Source organism: Medicago truncatula, chromosome 4, assembly GCF_003473485.1.
Source record: "Medicago truncatula cultivar Jemalong A17 chromosome 4, MtrunA17r5.0-ANR, whole genome shotgun sequence".
Lineage (NCBI taxonomy): Eukaryota > Viridiplantae > Streptophyta > Magnoliopsida > Fabales > Fabaceae > Medicago > Medicago truncatula.
The window spans coordinates 57,901,855-57,923,433 of NC_053045.1; the positions used below are offsets into that span (position 1 = coordinate 57,901,855).

A 21,579-nucleotide genomic window follows, 5' to 3' on the forward strand; every position below is an offset into this window, starting at 1 on the left:
ATCACAGATATGTCAAGATCTTCGCACACAATTAGCTTCTTTGTAGACACAAGAGAAGAAAGGACATCTAGGGGTAATGCACTGTTTTGGCGCCTCCGTAACATACATACCAAATTGGGGAAAGCTCTAAATACTAGATATGACCCCAAAAGGGACAAGGTCGTCTAGTGACTAGTGAGACGTTGGGGGTATGATCTTCATTGTCAAGAGAGAAACAACCCAGATCACAGGCTAGGCCTCTAAATGATCACAACCATTACTCTAGAATTTTCATTTTCTCTATGGCCCTCACCATTTGAGACAATAAAGATCCGGTTCAGCTTGTGTTTGAGCATGAAGTGAGAAATTATGAATGTAGCAAGTAGCAAAGATGAATCAAATTGCAAACAAGGAATATGTATCAAATTTGAATAGGAATTCAAAGATTATTATCAGAATGTTTGCACCGAAAAAAGAAAGGTAAAACCGAAATAGGAAGATGTGAGTTCTGTTCAAAGCCAGTAACAAAACTTAACCTAAAAAATGGTATATTTTTTTTTTTTGGATTTTGGCTTATACGGTCCAATTTATTTTAGGGGTAGGTATGGTTAAGTTCGGAATGAAAACTGAACCGAACTGAACTAAACTGTTTACTTTTCGAACTGAACTGTTACAAACCGAACTGTTATTATTGATACATTTGAAGAAAAAAAATGAAAAAAGCAAATGAAATTGTTTCAGTTCAGTTTTAGAACTTTTAGTAATGATTAATTTTTTTTTGGTTCAGTTCAGTTTTTGGTTTTTTTGCTCACCCCAAATTTATTTTCTTAATATTTGTCAATTCAAGTGTGACGTGACAATACAATTTTAAAAATTTCACTTTAATTCTTTAAAAAAAAAAATTCACTTTAATGGTACATAAGTGAAATCCAAGAATTTGACCGTTTCATTTTTCATCCAACCAATTTCTCATGTGTCCCATAGATTTGAGATTATATACTCGCTAAAGCGTAAAATACCTCCAAAACATGTTAAAATACACCTTCCAAAACAAACCATTTTTTTTTAATTTCTTAATATGTGTAGGTGCGCGAAAAAGGTTGAAGCATGGGATAAGAAATTATCAACAAAATTGGTACGAGTTATTGAAAATTGTGTTGTCTGGTTATTGCGTCACTTAAGGGCATTGTCCCCGTTATTTTAACAACCTCGTCTACGGAAGAGATCCGCGATAATGTTAAGTCATATTTTCCTTTTGATGAAGCAAATTGCTTGATCGAACAAAATTATGGTGGTTAAATGGTTTTGTTGAAGATATGAAGCGTAGTTTTTGTAAAATTACAGTAGATCGTCATGAGGCCAGGATCAATTTCTATCCACACCTAACAGATGACGCTAGGATTGGAAGATTACTTATGTCGTGTTGTCTTGGACTGGACAACACTTGTACTCATTAAACTCCAACCATTACCTTAATTGATTCATTTTAATTTTTTTTTGAGTTGGTTACGTTGATCCAAATTCATCCATAACTATTACCTACAATTATGATATATTTTCAGAGTTTCCAAGCTTTTGTCACGTTCTTCAAAAAAAAAAAAAAATACTTTTGTCACGTTGTACAAAAACCTCCCCGAGTGAGAGAGAACTATTGTCTCTTAGACCCTACAACCTGAAGGATCTGAAAAGCCACGTTCCATTGCTGAGCCCAAATTTCAGAAAACATAACAAAAGTAGTAGACCCATGGGTCCTCAAATAATTATACATTTTTTAGTCGAAGTGATTGAAGCTTGGTCGCAATGCCCGTTGGTTCTATAAAATAAGCTTCGAAGTCAAGCCCGTAGGCCCATGACATTGGAGTGCCTAATAGTCTGGTCCTTGCGTTGTCAAGAGCTTATAGCCCGTAGTGACTAAGACTCATATTTTAAATGTTGATAGATATAACATAAAGATAATGGTTGATGCTCATATATTTAAAATATGGAGAAGTGAGGAGTTGGAGACTTAAACTTTTAATTCTGCATATAATTGTGTCTGGATAATTTAAGAAATGGTGCTTGTAACATTTCATTCCTAATCATTTATTCAATACACGTTGGTAATCATCATCAACAAAATTACTGGAGTGAGCTAAAAATGATGTTACTCTCATTAGCTTTTTTTGGTTTTTCTTCTTTAGGAAAGGATGCTGCTGTCATCAGCTTTATCTTGGATTAAACTCAACAAAAGAGTACACGATATATAAAAATAGTGAGCGGCTGTGGGTTAAGATAGAGTACAAAGAAGTGTGGTCCAGTACATCTTAATTATGCGCATCCACCAAGTGATATCAACTTTGTACCTTCAGCAGCTTTGATCTATCTCACTTCATTGCATTTCTGCACATTTCCTTAACAAGGGGTTGGGTCATCATCATGATTCTCTCTAATCTTACCTTATCTCCCTCACTTATTATTATTATTATCATTACAAATTGTTATTCTCTTTTTAATTTCCTGTTAGCTTCTATTAGTATTTTACAATGTTAACTTGGTAATAAAATGCATAATCTATACCAATATATGTTAACTTTTCTTTTTCAGTTTTATCTTTTTATTTAAACTATTTTATCATCTTTATTTTTATTTAGTTTAGTGGCTAGAGCTCACACATTTTAATTTTAAATGTAGAAAAGTATGGTGTCCGAAGTTTGAACTCCGACCCCTGCATATAATATGCAATATCCCTTGAGCTAAACTCACGACGATTTCTATCATATTTATTTAAATCATCAGTTAAAAATTAAGTAAATGTCATTAAAAAGGAATAATCTTTATCAATAAAAAGGAACAATCAAAAACAATTGCAACTACAAAGAAGTTTTGTCTCTCACTTCCCCCCTTCGTTCTCGCTGCCTCCACCAAACTCTCTACTTTGCATCTTCACCTCACGCTCTTTCTTTTGGAAGTGTACCACCGCAGGAAACCTCACCTTAACTCACACACTTCGCCCTCTTCAAAGACTCATATTTGGGAGGCTGTGTATCATTATGAAATCAAAGCTAGTCCCAACCTGACTCCTCCTATAGGAGTCGCCCACGTGTTCACCACGTGGCGAGATCCCCAAGAATCTTTAAGGTCCATGGTGGCTTGAGGTATCATACGAGGGCATGCCAGACGGTCTGCTCACGTGTGAATCCAAGGTCTAAGGGATCCAAGTCAGCCCTGACTCAGTCTTCCCCACCTATGCACAATGTGCCTATAGTCAGGGGGAGAGGGCGAGAAGAAAGGGTCGTCGTGGGAAGACGTGAATTGGAGTAGTTCCGCTTTCCTCTAGGGTAACCCCCCCATAAATACCAAACCTACGCTCCCAAAGAGGAGATGACCTATATTCACTACCTACTACTCTGACTCTCGAAAAGCACACTGCTACTAGGGTTAGAGCTATTGTACTCGGTTCAAGTACAAGAAGTTGGGAGGAGCATGGAGGATTTTCTCCCAATTACTCATACACTAGAGTGGTTATTTCCTGAATTGGTCTCTACTCTCTACATTGTTTTTATTCCTCCTTGTATTGCCGAATTTATTGAGTGTTATGATTTTATTTGGTCAAAAATTAAGTATTGATAACCCAACTCCTACTACATTGAATAGTGATAGTAAGTTTATAAAGAGGGAAACCCTTTATTTTACAAATTGATAACCCAATTCCTACATTGAATAGTGACAATTTTCTCTATTTAGATATCCCTCAGAGCTGATGCATACACCAACAATAAGGGATCCAAACACTTTTATTTTGATGAATTTTCTTAGGCTGATGATGATATCCCAGGACCCTTCTCTCTCCAGCTATGCACATGGAACGGAGGAGACTAGAGAGATTCCGGTAACAATTGCAAGTACTGCTGATTAGGTGCAAACGAGAGCCATTGAATAAATGCCACACTCTATATTGCTGCTAGTACATGATCTACTCATTGAATGCCAATCGAGGGGACCACTACCACCATGTTGCTAAATTTGACTAGTTAAACAACTCATTGCAAACTTTACCAGTTTGGATATATAGTTCCAAAACTAACCAACAACAAAACATAAATAATCATAAGTTATTTAATAAGAAAAGAAAAAAATAATATCATCAACAACTTATTAAATTGCATATAAACTCAATGATACAAGCCAAAAGTGATTCTATGTAGGTACTCCGTATTGTCTCTACACTACCCAAACATGTGTATGCATGTGAACACCACCATGACCATAGTGTGCATTACAATAAGGTAGCTACAAAAAAATACTACAACCAATGTCATAGTAGTAATTAAGACAAGCCACGTGATGACAGAGAATGCGTCGAGATTTTCTTCTTCTCCACTCCCCCCATCTCAAAAAAAGTACCATTATGCCATAGAGGACTTCTTAGTTCTGAACACTGAAGACTCTACTCTCTAGTCTCTAGCTCATACTCAGAACTTCACAATCATAACACAAAAAACCTGAATATTAACAAGAAGCAAGTATCCACAAAACTGAAAGATAGAGCTAGCTAGCTAGAACTTTGAAGAGTTACTAGAAAGTTATGATTTAATTAAGACAAACCCATAAGATAAACAAAGTAGTAGAGACCAGTAGTAATTAATTAACTTGACACTAATTAATGTGTATAATAAACCAAATGTTAAATCTCCTTTATTCTTTACCAACCTTGTTCTGTAATCAATCATCCTCTAGCAGAAAGCAAAGATGGCATAGCAGATAAATTTGGTGTAGCATTCTTATTATTATCATTAGCATCTCTAATAATATCTCTTCTATTATTCTGATGATTCTCTTTAGAAGATCCTTTGCTACTAAAAGCTCTCATAGGACTAGCGAAAGCCCAACCCCAACTCTTTCCACCACGGTTTTGAGAAACTGTAACAGAACCTTGTTTTCCTCCTCCATTTACAGCATCATCAGCAGAATTAGAAGAAACCCAATAAGATGAAGTAGATGAATTTGAAGATGAAGATGATGTCATCATGAAACCACTGAATATTCCTCCACACCTTCTAAGTACTCTCTCTTTCATGCAATGATGGTGATGGTGGTGGTGGTCTTGAGCACGGTTCACAGAAGCAATACCATTAGAACTAGCAACTACTCCCTTTGATTTACCTTCACGTTGAGATTCAACTCTTCTGAGAGTACAATCTCCAAACCCAGTTGAAATTCTTTCAAAGAAATCACCAGAGAAGCTTCTGCTACCACATCCAACAGATCTAGATCTTGAAACTTTACGTTCAAAAGAACCTGTGTTGTTGCTATTAGGACTGTTATCTTCTTCTTCTTCTTCAACAATAACAATGTCGTTCTTTCTTCCTAAAGAAGAACCTGAACAACACTTTTCCTTAAGCTTAGCTGAAGCAGTAGTATTACTAAAGCTCTTGGAAGAAGTTGAAGATTTTGAAGAATGATAGAGAAAAGACCAAAACCCATTTCTTTTTCTTGGACTAAAATATTCATCATCTGCATCAACCATAGAGTTACTACCTCTTCTTGGTGTTGCAGTTGATTTGCTACGTTTCAAAATGATATTAGACGACGTAGCAGATGCAGAAACAGAGGTTTTCTTCTTCTTTTTCTTAGCTAAGAGAAAAGGAATACGAGTTTTTCTAGAATAGTATTCATGGTGGTAATGTTTACCATGATTTTCATTTTTAGTAGGACAAACAGAGAGTGAGAGAGAAGAAGATGAAGTTACAGCAGTTGTTGCTGATACAGTGTTGATGGAAGAAGAAGAAGAAGGACAATGACGAGTAGTGGAAGTGGAAGATGAAGAAGGAGCAATATCGGATCTGAAAGAAGGTGAAGAAGAAGAAGATGAAACAGCATGAATAGGAAGAGGGAAAGAAGAAGAAACGAGTTTACCAAGTTTTTCTTGAAGACAAAAAGCACAGATCCCACCAGGGTTGTTTCTATATGGATGATCAATGCATTGCATGCCATCAATGGAATCATCTTCAACACCAATGTTAACTCTTCCACCACCACCACCTCCTCCTTTCATAGGTTCCATGTGGAGGATGTGAATCATCCAAATCTAAAATAATAGTATCTTGTATGTATGTATGTATGTTTGGTTTGGTTTGGTTGATGAGAAAGTAGTAGATAGGTAGATTTTGCTTTATGTAATAGATTGTGTTGTACTTTGTGTTAGGGACTGTCTTGAATGCCTTTTAGCTAGTTTAGCTCTGTATCTATCTTTGTGTAATTTGATTTGCTTTTTACACAACACCCACCCACAAACTCAAAAGGAAGTGAGAGAGACAAAGAGACGCAGATTAGATTTGATAAAGAAGCAAACAACTTAGGGAGGGAACATATGGTCAGAGGGTGTAATTGAGGAAAGATGGAAAGATAAGAAAATGAAAAGAAAAAAATAATAAATAAGAAAATTGTTAATAGGAAGGGAAATGTTAACTAGTGCTCTAAAGGTAATGGTTAAAAAGATAAATATAAAAATTCAGCATTGAAAATTGATGAAAAGTGAAATGTTTAACTTTATAAAAGTTTAAAAATTATTATTTTTAATGAAAATTTTCTATTTTTAAAATACCTAAGCAAAACCCGAATAGTAATACTAATTGAATATCTTATCCATAATGTTAATGTTAATCTTGTCTCAATTATTTTCCATAAATAAATGAGACATTACATCTTAACATAAAATCTTATTTAAAAAATATATATTATAGATTATATCTTTTATAAAATGAGTCAAATTTATTTCATTCTCATAATTTATGGATCGAACTTTTGATCACTTGTTCAAGAGGTCATGATATTTTATCACTCGGTTAAATTCATTATTGTTAATATTATATGCTTTTTAGGTATTGTTGACTTGTATCCTAAATACAAATGTTTTTTAAAAAAAGTTCCTTGACTCATAATAAAAAATTTACTTTGAAAAGAGAACTTTTCTACTTTGAAGAATTTACATACACAATTTTTCAAACATCTTTAACATATTTCCTTAATGCATATTTTTCTAAGAAGTTTCTTAACTCATATTTCCTTAGCGCATATGTTAGCATTTTTTATAATTTTAATGAGATTTATTAATTTTACACTCACTTATGTTTGAGGAGTGTTATTTGAACATTCTTTAAGTAACAACTTATGAGGACAACCATAATTTGTAAAGAAATAATAGGTATTTGCACGAAAATCAAAGCAATAGAGAGATAAAGTAAAAAATAATATGAGTATTAGAGAGAAAGTTGTAGCAAAAATTATCACAAAATAGATGTTCAAATATATTTCTCCTTAATGTTTTTAGTTTGGTAGTATGACAATGGTGTTGGGTGTGAGTGTGTGACTAATCTCCCTCCGTCCCTAAATAAATGACTTAGTTGACTATGACATACATATCAATGCATATGTTTTATCTTTGATATCTTCAATTCTCTACTAAAAAAAATTATAAAAATTTAATATTTTAAAAATACTCATCGAGACGAATCCAACAACATCTTACATGATATTATTTATCTTTGTGAATTAGTAAAAAAGTATGGTCAAAGTATATCAAGTCAATAATGCATATTGTCAACTAGGTCATTTATTAAGGGACGGATGAAGTATTATTTTTTTATCAAAAGCAACGCTAAATTTCTATTTGATGGTTTTAAAAAGAGCAATGATATATGAATAACCATTAGTGACAATTTTCATGAAAACTTCAATTTTCTATATTTCTATTGGTAAAAAATAATAGAGAGAGAAAAAGGAAGAGAAAGAATAAAAACATAATGTGAGTATGAGAGAGAAAGTTGTCAAAAAATTGTTGCAAAATGGATGTACAAATATCATTTCTCTTTTAAAAATAAGCAGCTTGTAAAATTTTTTTGAGAGGAACTTGTAATTATTTTGATATAAGCTACTTTTTTTTTACAAAATAAATGTACTTTTTTAAAATACTTTAAAAATGAATTATTTAACTAGAATTCTTAAGATATATTTAGGGAAATGTTAACCACCTCAGGTACTACTTAAGACCTTTAAATGGTAACTTATCATAAAAATATGTGTAATCAATTCGTCATAAATTAAAATTTTCAACTTTTTTATAAAATTATTTCTTCTTTTAAAATCTTAAAGAATTTCATGCGTTAAAAATACCCTTTTACTTGTAACAAGTAAGTAGTACAAATAGCATTAAAAATAAAGTGGAAAATGTGTAGGGTAGTGGAATAGGGAAGTGGGTGTGGGAGACTTTCCAGGAGCACGTGGAAGCCTGACTTGTTAGTAGTGTATTAAAAAACAGAGAAAGAGACAAGCTTAGCAAAAGCAAAACCCTTATGAATTTTTTCCCCTAAAAAACACCCTCATGATTTTTTTAATTTACTTGAAACTCGAAGCAAGCAGTGACTGAGTGGTGCAAGCAAGCGAGGGTGTGTGCTACTAACACGAGAATCTAATCTATCAAAGGCTCTGAGTCCTTTCTCCAGAATTTGCAGACCTATTTTCTTTAGTTTCCCTACCCTTTGTCCTAACTAATTCAAAGAACAAAACCTTCTCTCTGCCCAGATTCCTTCTCAGAGGAGAGAGTAGAAGACCTGCTTCATTTCCATTTTGCAATTCCAAAACCTTTTTTCTCAGAGGAGTATTTTTTAATTTTTACTGCTAACTTGCTTCATGTGGTTTTCTACTATCACCACCACTATTCATGCCTCCAATGAAAATTTAATTTAGTATTCTTATTCTTCGTTTATTTAATTCTAAAATTTATTAGTTTAAATCATTGTAGGTTTATACTTTGAAAATAAAACTCACATAAAATAGTGGGATATATTTTGATTTCATCCAATAAAAGAGTATGTGTTAAAAAGAATGTTCAAAAGTAACTGTTGCTAGCATTCCTCATGCTTCTTTTTACCATTGAAATTCAATGATTAGCTAGATTTGTGAAGAACAGCCTACTGGTGAATTTCTTAGAAAATGAAAATTACATTTACATATTTTCCTATAAATAAAAAATTCAAATTAAAAATAATTAACTGATATTAGGTTAGGTTGGTGTTAAACTCAATTTTTTATTTTTCACTATTTGATAGTTATATAGTTTATTTAGACAAATAATTCAATAATCAAAATACAGAATTTTGAATAAATTAACAAGTATAAAGTATTTACCTTTGTATCTATTCATTTCTTTTATAAATTACAATTAATTTTTTTATTATAGTTAATGTTGTAGAAAACTACTGTCAAATTGAAAATGATATAGCAAGTAGAAAATAAATACATTATAAGCTAGTAAAAATGAACTATAAGCTCATGTTGGAGTGTGTGTGCATTCCATTGCAAGTAGTAATTAGTTGGAGTGTCATCTTCACATTTCTAGCTTTTTGAATGGAATTCACACATATAATATGTTAAAATTGACGTGCATCTCACATTTCTATGAGAAAAGAAAAAATAAGGCTAAAATATGTTTTTTGGTCCTTACAAATATAACAAGTTTGAGTTTTAGTTTCTGGTCAAAAAAAATTGAAATCCATCTTTGCAAAATTTTTTATTTTTTAAAATAGTCTTTGATCCTACTTTACCGGTGATTTGACGCTTTTTTGCATGCATGGCATTAGCTGAGTGTCTCACTCTCACCACTTGATATTTTCAATTAACTTAAATATTTTTAAAAACTAAAATTATATTTCTGTATTTAAAATAAAACAATTATTTTAACAATACAATTGAAGAATATGTTGCCTAGAAATTCATCAGTTACTTAATGCTGATTTCCTACTCCATTCTTCTCTATTGTACTCATTCTTCTTCTCCCTCAACTCACAATCGTTCCTTTCTCCATCGAACCTCATTTTTCCTCTATCGAACTCACCCTCCTTCAAAAACTTACCATCATGTGTTCCCTTCATTGAACCCTAAAAGAAATTGATTAAACCCATTATTTAGAACTCTAAAAAATCGATTGAAACCCTAAAATTGATTGGACCCATAACTCCGAAATTGATCTAAACCCTAAAGAGAATGATTGTTTGCTACTATATGTCACACACCCAATATCTCGATTCAAAAAATTCAATTTGTAGAAAAATGATGATTCTATGCTTCATAAGAAAAGGAGTAACAACAGTAGTGGATTTGTTTTGAAGCAGAACAAGAAGCACACCAATTGTTTAACAAAATGGGTTAGTTACAGTGGACACGTTCACATTCATGCAATTTTACATGCTTTGAATACCATTCGTGATTTGGATAAGACTTTCAAATGAGATTAGAAAGGTATGGAAGAAGAATGGTGATGGAGGAAGCAGAGGGTGAATGAGTTCCTTTGAAGAAGAAGCAGAGAAGGAAAGGGGAAAATGGGGGAACCGAAAGATTTTCCCCATTTCTTCAGTTTTATTGTTTTTTTAATTAAATAAAATATAATTGTTTTATTTTAAAATCGAAAATATTTTTTCTATTTTTTAAAAAATGTTTATTAAATTAGTTAATTGAAATAAATGCCACATGGATGCCAAGTGGACAAAGTAGCACAGTTAGCTAATGCCATGTATGCAAAAATGCACCAAATCATCAGTAAAGTGGGGTCAGAGACTATATGCATGCAGTCAATGCAAAATGTTTGACATTGTTTTTTCTATAGTCAGAGTGAAATTCACCGGAGTATACTTATATGCATGCATTTTTATTACAGCATGAAATCCTCATGGCTCTTAGCACATGTTTCTCCTAAAACCCTTGGATATCATGCAAAGTGATATCCAAAATTAACTATCCATCTTTTGTGAATGCCATTGTATTAAGAAGCTACTCTGCTTCAAGTATGGTTACACTTATTTTTGTACTAATTTTTAAGCAAAGAATCACCTTGACCTTTTTACATAATGTTTGAATGAGAAAAAACATTGATTTGTGTTCTGAAATATATATTGTCTAGGGGTTTATCACTGATCAAGAAACAGCTCTGCAAGAACTTTACGGCAATACTGACAATATTCGTAGATTCAATAACTGCATGAATAATATGGCAATTCGAATGGCTACAGTTTTTGCTTCGTTAAAGGTATTACTTTACTACTTCTTCACCTCATGTTTTATATTTGTAATTTTAACTCGTATCAAGGTTTTAATGGACTGCTTTTCTTGCCCAATTTAAAGAGACAAATAGATGGTTAAAGTCGTACTACTCCAGTCTCAAATATAAGCAAAAAAAAGTCAAACAAAGCTTTGTACTAGATATATCAATTTTGTTTGACTTTTTTTGCGTATATTCGAAACCGGAGGGAGTATTGTTTACATTGTGTCATGTATTCCTTTTCTCCAATTTTCCTTTTGCATATTTTTTTGTGATATACTTTGTTCTATATTCGGAAAGATGTTATCGTAATATCTCTATCTCATTAGGAGTTACCGAATGTGTGGTATCGTTCGGCAAAGGAAAGCGACGAGTCGGAACCAACAGCAAGTCGTGAACTAGTTCCTACCAAGCTTGCTGATGCGGTTTACGAAATGGTTTCCAAATATAAATCTACCATTCCCAACTTTCCATAGAGTGAAACATGCGACCTGCTCGTTAAAAATATTTCTCTTCATTGTGAATCTTTCATGTTATATCTCGCTTTTGATAACCGATGAATCATTCTGCACTACATGTTGCTCCTGTAATTCATGAATGGACCTATGATGCTATGATCCACGATTTGTTGGATATGGATGGAAACAAATATATACATGAGGTATGAGGCTCTTCTTTCCTCTACTTATCTTGTAGACAAGTTTTTCACATTTTGCCACTCTTGATTGAATTAGCAATCGCTTTAGGTTGCCAGCAAAACAGGGGGTTCACCTGAGAAAAAGGAGGTCCTTCTAGAAGAACATGATGCAGTCTGGCTTGAGCTTCGCCATTCATATATAGCAGATGTACGTCTTATTCAGTCTTTATCTGCATACATTTCATTTGTCTCGAATCAAATCTCAATGCTCTTTTACCAACTTAAATTCCAGGCCAGTGAAAGATTGCACGACAAGTTTACCAACTTTGTACAAAAGAACAAAGCAGCACAAATCCATCAAAGCGGAAGGTACTCACTCGCACCCTTAGCTCAGCTTTACACAAAATTAGTGTCTGTTTTGTGAAATGTCGGTCTAACTTAAGGTCCTATATCTTTCACTGTATAGTCATTTTTTCTTTTAGATACAACACATTTGGGGAAGTCTTAAAATAACTTAAATTAAGACCGTTATTTTTTCTATAATTGGAGTTACCTCAACTTTTTCATTCCTAATCTCGTATAGAATAATTAACTTGTTTTTTTTTTCTCATACAATATTAAAACATTTTATAGATAATTTTGTTATTAAGTATATATTGTCATTTTATTATTTGTTCAAAAATATTTCATATTAAGTCTGAATATCAAACTTGTTACTTGGTTGATTTTGGGTCAAAATATAGATACATCAAGTAAAAACGATAGAAAATATATTCTTCTAACAAGAATACTCACGTTCGAATGTAAATAGATTGAACCCGAACCTAACTAATAACTCGTAGAATGAAAATTGGAAACTAAACCAAGATTAATTACATACGAATGGAAAGATTTATAGTCTCTCAAGCCTTCCCACACAGGTTACTGTTTTGTTGAGATTTTTCTAAACAAAAATGGTGATCATTGCACTTCTTTACAGTGAGATAAACACTTTTTTGTCCTATAAATTTTATACTTTGCAGAGATGGTAGTGAATTATCTACACGAATTGCAAAAATGTCAATGTTTCAGAGAGTGGATTTGGAGTTTTTTCCATCTTGATTCTATTGTCTTTTAATTTTTTTTCTTTATAGTTATCGAGGAAGAGTATTTGATTGCAGCTTAAGAAATAAGAATAATGACAACGGAATGTAAGAGGACAGAAATTGCATAATTTTTTATAAGTCTTGCTCACTAAGACTCGCAAACATCTGTAACATACAACTCTTGTAAGCTGATAAGGGTCCTAACAAAACAAATGAAACATATGTCTATTCTGACCACTCAGCATGATTAATTCAAAGCAGATAGCCGTAAAAATCAACACAATTATCAGAGAAAACGACCTTCGAGAGCTTGGACAGTTGGAGCAAGATCTTGTTTTTGGGGATGCTGCAGCCAAGGACGTTATTAACTTTTGAAGAACAAAGCAGGTCTTGTACTGAATCCATATGTCTGATTAGGCAATATAATATACATCTCAACACAATAAGTACAATTTCCGTATAAAATATTTTTCCATGTGCAGAATATGTCTCCGGAATATAAGTTGCGGTTGTTGATGATCTATGCAACTGTCTACCCTGAAAAGTTTGAGGGTGATAAAGGTGTAAAGCTAATGCAGGTCGATACCAACTCCTATAAATCTTAAACGTTTTATAAATTCTACTGGTTATGTTTCTTTATTAGGTTTATGATTTGAAAATATGTCTGATATTCTTGCTTTTCCTAACTCAAAAATCAGTAAAGATGTTCAAATTCTGATCAGATTTATATTCTTGCTATGGTTCAGGCAAGTTCCATGCTCACAGTGGTATTATTGGTGTCACTCAACCACGTCGAGTGGCTGTTCTTGCCACAGCAAAGCGTGTGGCATATGAGCTTGGTGTTCGGCTAGGAAAGGAAGTTGGCTTTCAAGTTAGATACGATAAGAAAATTGGAGAAAATTGTTCTATCAAGTTTATGACTGATGGAATTTTGCTGCGATAAGTTCAGGTTGTTATATTTTACCTTGCTATGTTTCCCTTTTGTTCTTTTTGGTGGTTCTTTTACGAGTTTGTAGCCTTATCACAAATGATAAATAAGGAGAGACCTTTCTTCAGTTTGTGGGGAAGATAGAAACGTTTGTTCATATTTAGGATCCTTATAAGTTGCATAAAGTCATTACAGGATAGAATCTTTGAATTTATCATTCCTTTTAAGAACATGTATTTTTCGGCATAATACTTGAGAACATTATCATTTGTATGTGAATGAATGTGCATTTTAGGATTCTGTATATTTCATATCACATTAGATTGCAAACTCACAATGAATTGATTATGACTTTCCTCTTTCATTTGTTTATGTGTATGTACATTTTAGGATTCTGTTTATTTTTTTTATCACATTAGATTGGAAACTGACAATGGATTGATTATGATTTTCCTCTTTCATTTGTTCATGGCTATTATCCATAGTAGTTGCTGTGTCGTTGCTATTTTCCTCTTTCATGGCTATTTTCCTCTTTCATTTTAGGATTATGTGTCATTGCTATTACTACTGTGGCAGTGTTGCTGCTGTTTATTACATTGTGATGATATTGTTTATTCCACTCTATACTCAGATATGTTGTTCTGATGTAATTGTTCTTACTTATATTAGTTACACTAAACAAGATGAGTAACAGAATCATATGTACTTTTGTTGTTTAATTGAATACCTCTGGATGCAGAATGATATTTTATTGAGGCGTTATTCTGTCCTAATTCTTGATGAGGCTCATGAAAGGAGCTTGAACACAGACATTCTGATAGGGATGCTGTCGCGTGTGATCAGAACTCGCCAAAAGGTAAATCAAAGTGTTCATTATACCCATTTTTTTCTAATCAAGTTTAAATTCGTACTATCTTATTTTATGATTTCCATTCATTTAATGTTCATGGCCACCTACATTCTAATATGCATGCTCATTATCTTGCTATTATGATAGATTTATGATGAACAACAGAAGATGGTCCTTTCAGGAGAAAGTATAAGTCTTGATAAAATGGTTTTTCCATTAAAACTTGTGCTGATGAGTGCCACATTGCGAGTGCAAGACTTCACATCTGGAAGGTTATTCCACAGTCCTCCACCTGTGATAGAAGTTCCAACGAGGAAATTTCCAGTTACAGTGTATTTTGCAAAGAAAACCGAGATAACAGATTATGTTGGTGCTGCATATAAGAAGATCTTGGCAATTCACAAGAAGTTGCCATCTGGGGGCATACTTGTCTTTGTCACTGGACAAAGGGAAGTAGAGGACTTGTGCAGGAAGCTACGCAAAGCTTCAAAGGAGTTTATCATGAAAAAAGTTAAAGGATCTGTGGAAAATGATAGCAATGTGGTGAATGAAACAAGTTCTGTTGAGGGAATAAATATTAATGAGATTAATGAAGCATTTGAGATGCCTGGAAGTTCATCCATGCAACAAACTGATAGGTTCAGTGGTTATGATGAAGATGACAATAATTTTGATGAGAATGAATCTGATTCTTATGATTCAGAAACAGAGAGTGAATTGGAATTCAATGATGATGATAAAAATAATCACGAAGGTTCAAAAAACAATAACAATATTGTGGATGTATTAGGAAATGAAGGAAGTCTTGCTTCATTGAAGGCTGCTTTTGAAAACTTGTCTGGGCAAGCAACATTAAGTTCCTCAAATGTGAATACAGAAGACAGTTTAGACCAATCAAAAGTTGGCAGGGAGAAAATAGCTAGAGAAAATCATGATTCCTCTCCAGGTGCACTCTTTGTTCTACCCCTTTATGCTATGCTGCCTGCTGCAGCTCAACTTCGTGTATTTGATGGAGTCAAGGAGGGAGAAAGACTTGTTGTTGTTGCTACAAATGTTGCAGAAACATCTTTAACAATTCCAGGGATTAAGTATGTGGTTGATACTGGAAGGGAAAAGGTGAAGAATTATGATTCCTCTAATGGCATGGAGACATATGAAGTGAAATGGATAAGTAAGGCATCTGCTGCTCAACGTGCAGGCAGAGCTGGAAGAACTGCTGCGGGACACTGTTATCGTCTCTATTCTTCTGCAGCTTTTAGTAATGAGTTTCCTGAGTTCTCTCCTGCTGAAGTTGAAAAAGTACCTGTTCATGGTGTTGTCCTTCTCTTGAAATCCATGCAAATTAAGAAGGTAAGTTTGATATTTTGATTGTACGAGTTTTCTTTCCATCTACTTGTTTATATTGGATGTTATCATTAACTATAAGGCAAGGAAGTAGGTTTTCCACTATATATCAATAGCAATTTGGTTTATGGTGTTATATACTACTTATATTCTTAGTTTTGCTTGTGAACTGTCAACTTTGTTCCACACATGATTTTATTAAGCCTTTGTCTGATAATTTGATTTTCTCAATTCTTGCTCAAACTGGATTTTTATATCAATGATTTTTTTTTTTATATAGGTTGCAAACTTCCCGTTTCCTACTTCTCTTAAGGCTGCTTCCCTGCTTGAAGCTGAGAATTGCTTGAGAGCTCTTGAAGCACTTGATAGCAAGGATGAGCTCACACTTTTGGGAAAAGCCATGGCACTTTATCCTTTGAGTCCTCGTCATTCTAGAATGATCCTTACTGTTATAAAAAATACAAGGTACAAGCATATTCGTAACTCAAGTCTGCTTTTGGCATATGCTGTTGCAGCTGCTGCTGCTTTGAGTTTGCCAAATCCTTTTGTAATGCAATATGAAGGAAATGATAGCAACAAAGATTCAGAAACGTCCGAGAAATCTAGAATGGGAGACAATGAGAACAATATTGATAAAACAGAAAAGACGAAGAGAAAGAAACTAAAACAGACCTCTAAAGTTGCTCGTGAAAAGTTTCGAATTGTCAGTAGTGATGCGCTAGCCATAGCATATGCCTTGCAATGTTTTGAACATTCACAGAATTCAGTACAATTTTGTGAAGACAATGCATTGCATTTCAAAACCATGGATGAAATGTCCAAACTTAGACAGCAACTACTAAGACTGGTCTTTTTTCAGAATGATAAAGGTGGTTTAGAACAAGAGTACTCATGGACTCATGTAACTCTAGAGGATGTGGAACATGTTTGGCGAGTTTCTTCTGCGCACTATCCTCTCCCTCTGGTTGAGGAAAGGCTCATTTGTCGAGCAATATGTGCTGGCTGGGCAGATAGGGTGGCCAAACGTATTCCAATTTCTAAGGCCGTTGATGGAGAGACAATTTCCCGTGCCGGTAGGTATCAGTCATGCATGGTTGATGAAAGTATTTTCATTCATCGTTGGTCATCAGTTTCTACTGTACACCCCGAGTTTCTGGTTTACAATGAACTATTAGAGACAAAAAGACCAAACAAGGAAGGGGAGACGAGTGCAAAGAGAGCATACATGCATGGAGTAACGAATGTGGACCCAACATGGCTAGTTGAGAATGCAAAGTCTTCATGCATCTTCTCTCCGCCCCTGACAGATCCCAGACCATTTTATGATGCACAGGCCGACCAAGTAAAATGTTGGGTCATCCCAACTTTTGGGCGCTTCTGTTGGGAGCTTCCTAAGCATTCAATACCCATTAGTAATGTCGAGCATCGAGTGCAGGTGTTTGCATATGCTTTACTTGAAGGTCAGGTGTGTACATGTTTGAAATCAGTTCGAAAATACATGTCAGCCCCTCCTGAAACTATTTTGAGGAGAGAAGCTCTTGGTCAAAAAAGGGTAGGAAATCTTATAAGCAAGTTAAATAGCAGGTTGATTGATAGCTCTGCCATGTTGAGAATAGTGTGGAAGCAGAATCCAAGAGAGTTATTTTCAGAAATTTTGGATTGGTTTCAACAGGGTTTTCGCAAGCACTTTGAAGAGCTATGGTTACAAATGCTTGGCGAGGTGCTACAGGAGACCCAAGAACAACCTCTGCATAAAAGTTTAAAAAGAAAGTCAAAAGTAAAATCTAAATTGCGGCGATGATTGCTCGACAGTTAAGGTAAAATTGCATGTGTAACTCCTACGTTTAGCTGTTTTCATAGTTGAAGGCCATCCCTAGATTAGTTTCGAGAGCTTATTATTCAGAACAATTTTATGCTTCTTCAAAGTCCTTTTAAAGTTTTAGAAGTTATATGAGAGAGCTTGTAAAAAGCTGAGATACAGAAGCTATTTTAACTTACACTAGAATTGTCTAAATTTTGTTTACTTATTGCAATCTTTTTCATTCTAGTCTTTCTAAGTGCTTCAAGTTTATCTAGACTCTGAAGTGACTCTAAGTTATGTATTACCCAGTATTAAGCAATTTTGTGTGAAATCTTTTCCTTCTAATTGTTGTTTGTTAAGCAGTGTTTAGAAGAGAAAACATTTTACAGATAAATTTACAATAAATTTGATTTATAATCTAAATTGTAGATAAATTTTATTTGATCTTTAAGCAGGGAACTTTAATTTGGCAGCATGATTATCTGACTGTATTTTAGGATTAAGACAGAACATGATCATGAAGTGAGTCTAGTCCTCATCAAGTGGCATTTATCCAATCCTAATTTTCTATACTTTCTTGGGGATCAGATACAGAAATAATACTCATTATCAGAAAACTAAGAAAGCAACTCTAATGTGGTTCTTAATTTTAAGAATCTGTTATTAATTTATTCAATATTTAAGAGAATCCTTCTATAAGAACAAGTTCATAACATTAATTTTTCATTTGAGGTTTTAAAGATAAAGGCTCAATCGTGGCATCCATTTTAACTTGAATTCATAAGAATTCTTCTATTGGAGTGAACTTTTTTTTGGTGTTATTAAATCGCTTTGTAAGTTTACTTAAAAGTTAAGAACATAGGTTTTACCATTGATATGACCTAAAGCTACAATACCATAAGTGCTTATTTGTATGAAAATTTGGGATTACGATTTCATGCAGTCTGAAAATTTTATGTCAAGTAATTTGGATCGTTCCATCAATCAAGATGAGACAATTCTCGAAGTATAGATTTAAAATTTGATTTCTTGGATTTAAAATTTGATCTTGAGCAATTGAAATCTATATAATATAAATTTAGAACCCATTTCATAGACTTTTATGGAAATGAATTACTATTGTTTTTGGTGTTGCCACATATCCCTTTCTTTTTTACAAATGCTCTCACCATATTGATCCTCACAAAATACTTTCACCACAATCATCCTCACATATTTGTATTTAATGTTCATGTAAAAAAGGAAGTTTTACAATATCAAATTCTATTACTTGAATTTATATTAGAAATCAAACATTTCGAATTCAAAAAGAACAAATTTGAATCAAATATTTTTTTTTAATAATCAAATAGTTTAAATTAAAATTATTTCAAAAAAGATAGTTTGAATTAAAATATTTGAATTCATAGATTAAAATAAAACAATTGATTGAATTATTCAAATTTGTTTTTTATTAATAATAACACATAATAGTGTTTATTCAAAAAAAAAACATCAAATAATGTAGACATTTCTTATGAATTTGACATTTAATGCTATTAATTTTATTTGTATTTGAGTTTTATAAAATTATTCTAATTTGATGTGTTGCTATTCATGGAATATTAAATATATAATATATCTTAACAATTATTTTAATTGAATTTTTTCTTTTCACACACATATACACACGAATCTATTTATATCCAAATTATTTTGTGTTTGAAATTAAAAGTAACAAAACCAAATGATACACTTCATTGTATTTTGTATTTTCGTTCCTAAAAAATAGCATATGTTGTATTTTCGTTAAAAAAATAAAGAAGTTCATATGTTGTAATATTATTAAAAAATTGGGTCAAACTTAAATATTACTATAATCTGAAAACAATAACGAAAACAAACTATTAATAAAAATTATTTTTTTTAATGAAACATTTAGTGAGAAAATATTCACTATTATCACTGACCAAAATTTTAATTGTTTATGCTTGGATCGTTACATATATTATAATAATAAAAAAACACATAATCAGAAGAAAAAAAATGACCTCTATTTTAAATGATTATGTTACATATATATGTCAAAATCACCTATAACTTAGCATAGGAGATTTCCTATAAAAAAAAACTTAGAATAGGAGACTTTTTTATGATACGCTTTTAATGGCTATTAAAACAATTTATGGACATTAAAATTGATTCATGACCAAATAATTTTGTAAATGAATACCCTGCATAGAACAATTGTTTTTTAGGAATGTTAAAAAAATAATGGTTATTATACCAAATTACGGTGTGAAACAAGTCTATAAATTAGAAATATGGATTGGCATAATTTCACATCACAATTCACAACTCTTATCCCCCGTTTTTTATTCTTTGTTCTTCTTCTTTTTTAACTTTGATATCAATGCTCCAAGATTTATATTTCCTTTATGTTGTGACTTTGATGAATCAAATGTTCAGACAAAGATTGTTTAGTTTTTTTATTCTTTTTTCTTCATATTTTTTTTTCTTTGATATCAATGTTCCAAGAGTAATATTTCCTTCATGCTGCGATTTTGATGAATCAAATGTTCACATAAAAAGTAGTTTCTTCGTCTCTCCTATAAAAAAAATTATTCATCTCTCCTTTATTTTTTTTCATGTGACTTATTTTTTTTTTCCTTATGCTTTTATGACATTGTTATGCTTTTTTGTTTTCGTTATTATTCTATTTAAATTTATGGATGGTTTATAAATGAATACTATAGTTTTTATTTTTACTTTTGTGGTTCCTATGCATACAGGGTATTGAATCAAGAAATCACGAACAAGCACAAAAAATAAGAATATGGAGATATTATTTTATAGATGAAACCGATTATATGATGGTTGAGTTCAAGACAACATATTCTTCACACGAGGGCCTAGGGGAAAAAAAGATGACATTATGACAAACTTTGAGATTCCAAAGAAATTAGTCGTTCTTAGAAAATAATCTAGATAAATTTTTTACTATGATGAGTCACTATTTTATGTCTCTTATACAAAGAAGGATTGTGTAGTTTTTTTGTATGATTTATATGTAATCGGACTGAAAAATGGAACAAAGGAGTATTATATTGATGAAATTAGTTAATAAATTACTTATCATTTTAATGCTTTTTACTATTAGTTCATAATTGAGTTTATCATTTTCTGCATATTTAAAGTCAGTTTAGTCGAAATCAAAAATAAACATCATGCACACACACTATCAAATAGCAACACCCAAGTTTCACCAGCAATCTCATGTCCTCTTTTCTTCGGTAAATTGTATATTCGTTTATAATTTGTTATGATTTTGTTTCAATAATTTCTTTAATCTTTAAAAAATTATTTTTCATTATTTAGTTGACAAAGAAAGCTATGACCAGTTGTTTATTGGACGGTAATCAATAGCAATATTTTTTTGTTCTTGAGGGAAGTAATAATCTTGATTAACATATTTAATTTATCCATCACAACACCATATATGTTGTAATGTAAATGGTAATTAATAAAAAAAATATATTAATTGAGTAATATAGTTACAGCTCATTTAGTCATTTTCACAAAAGAGTAGATAGAACTCTTTTTTTCGAGAAAAATTTAAGAATGCCATGAAATAAACCTTTGACCAAATAATTAAGGAGTTTATTTTTTCATGTTTATAAATCATGAAAATTCTAGACATTATTATTTTTTAATTAAGACAAATATCTCTAAGGATCAACAACATTTTGGATGTAATTAATTTGATACAAACTTTTTAAATAAGTGAACACATTGTAATATTTGAAATAAACATTGTAATATTTTGAATGAAATTAATTTGGTACAAACGTTCTAAATAGGCTATCTATTTTTTTCTTTGTTTCACGACATTTGATTCCAAAGAC

General features: G+C 32.3%; 2 protein-coding genes across 3 annotated transcripts; one reads left to right on the forward strand and one right to left on the reverse strand.

Annotated features, from left to right (window-relative positions):
* Positions 1-3,600: 3,600 nt before the first annotated feature.
* LOC11416199 (uncharacterized protein DDB_G0271670) lies at positions 3,601-6,341 on the reverse strand. Of its 2 annotated transcripts, none has more exons than XM_024782521.2 (2): positions 4,669-6,341; positions 3,601-4,038 (listed from the first exon to the last, which is right to left on the reverse strand). In XM_024782521.2, the coding sequence occupies exon 1, from the start codon at positions 6,038-6,040 to the stop codon at positions 4,685-4,687; it is 1,356 nt and encodes a 451-aa protein (XP_024638289.1). In that variant the 5' UTR covers positions 6,041-6,341; the 3' UTR covers positions 3,601-4,038; positions 4,669-4,684. The 2 variants fall into 2 exon arrangements, with proteins under 2 accessions (XP_024638289.1, XP_013458262.1); XM_013602808.3 differs by lacking the exon at positions 3,601-4,038 and adding an exon at positions 4,090-4,436.
* A 7,176-nt stretch (positions 6,342-13,517) lies between these two features.
* On the forward strand, positions 13,518-17,927 carry LOC11411690 (ATP-dependent RNA helicase DEAH13). The gene is made up of 4 exons (XM_024781674.2): positions 13,518-13,721; positions 14,440-14,556; positions 14,698-15,900; positions 16,175-17,927. The coding sequence occupies exons 2-4, from the start codon at positions 14,524-14,526 to the stop codon at positions 17,693-17,695; spliced, it is 2,757 nt and encodes a 918-aa protein (XP_024637442.1). The 5' UTR covers positions 13,518-13,721; positions 14,440-14,523; the 3' UTR covers positions 17,696-17,927.
* Positions 17,928-21,579: the final 3,652 nt, after the last annotated feature.

Bases quoted from the DNA above. Each gene is read 5' to 3' on its own strand.
- LOC11416199 (XM_024782521.2), bottom strand. From the start codon at position 6,040: ATGATTCACATCCTCCACATGGAACCTATGAAAGGAGGAGGTGGTGGT.
- LOC11411690 (XM_024781674.2), top strand. From the start codon at position 14,524: ATGCTGTCGCGTGTGATCAGAACTCGCCAAAAG. The intron at 14,557-14,697 runs GTAAATCAAAGT...CTATTATGATAG, and splicing joins TGATCAGAACTCGCCAAAAG to ATTTATGATGAACAACAGAA. The intron at 15,901-16,174 runs GTAAGTTTGATA...TTTTTTATATAG, and splicing joins AATCCATGCAAATTAAGAAG to GTTGCAAACTTCCCGTTTCC.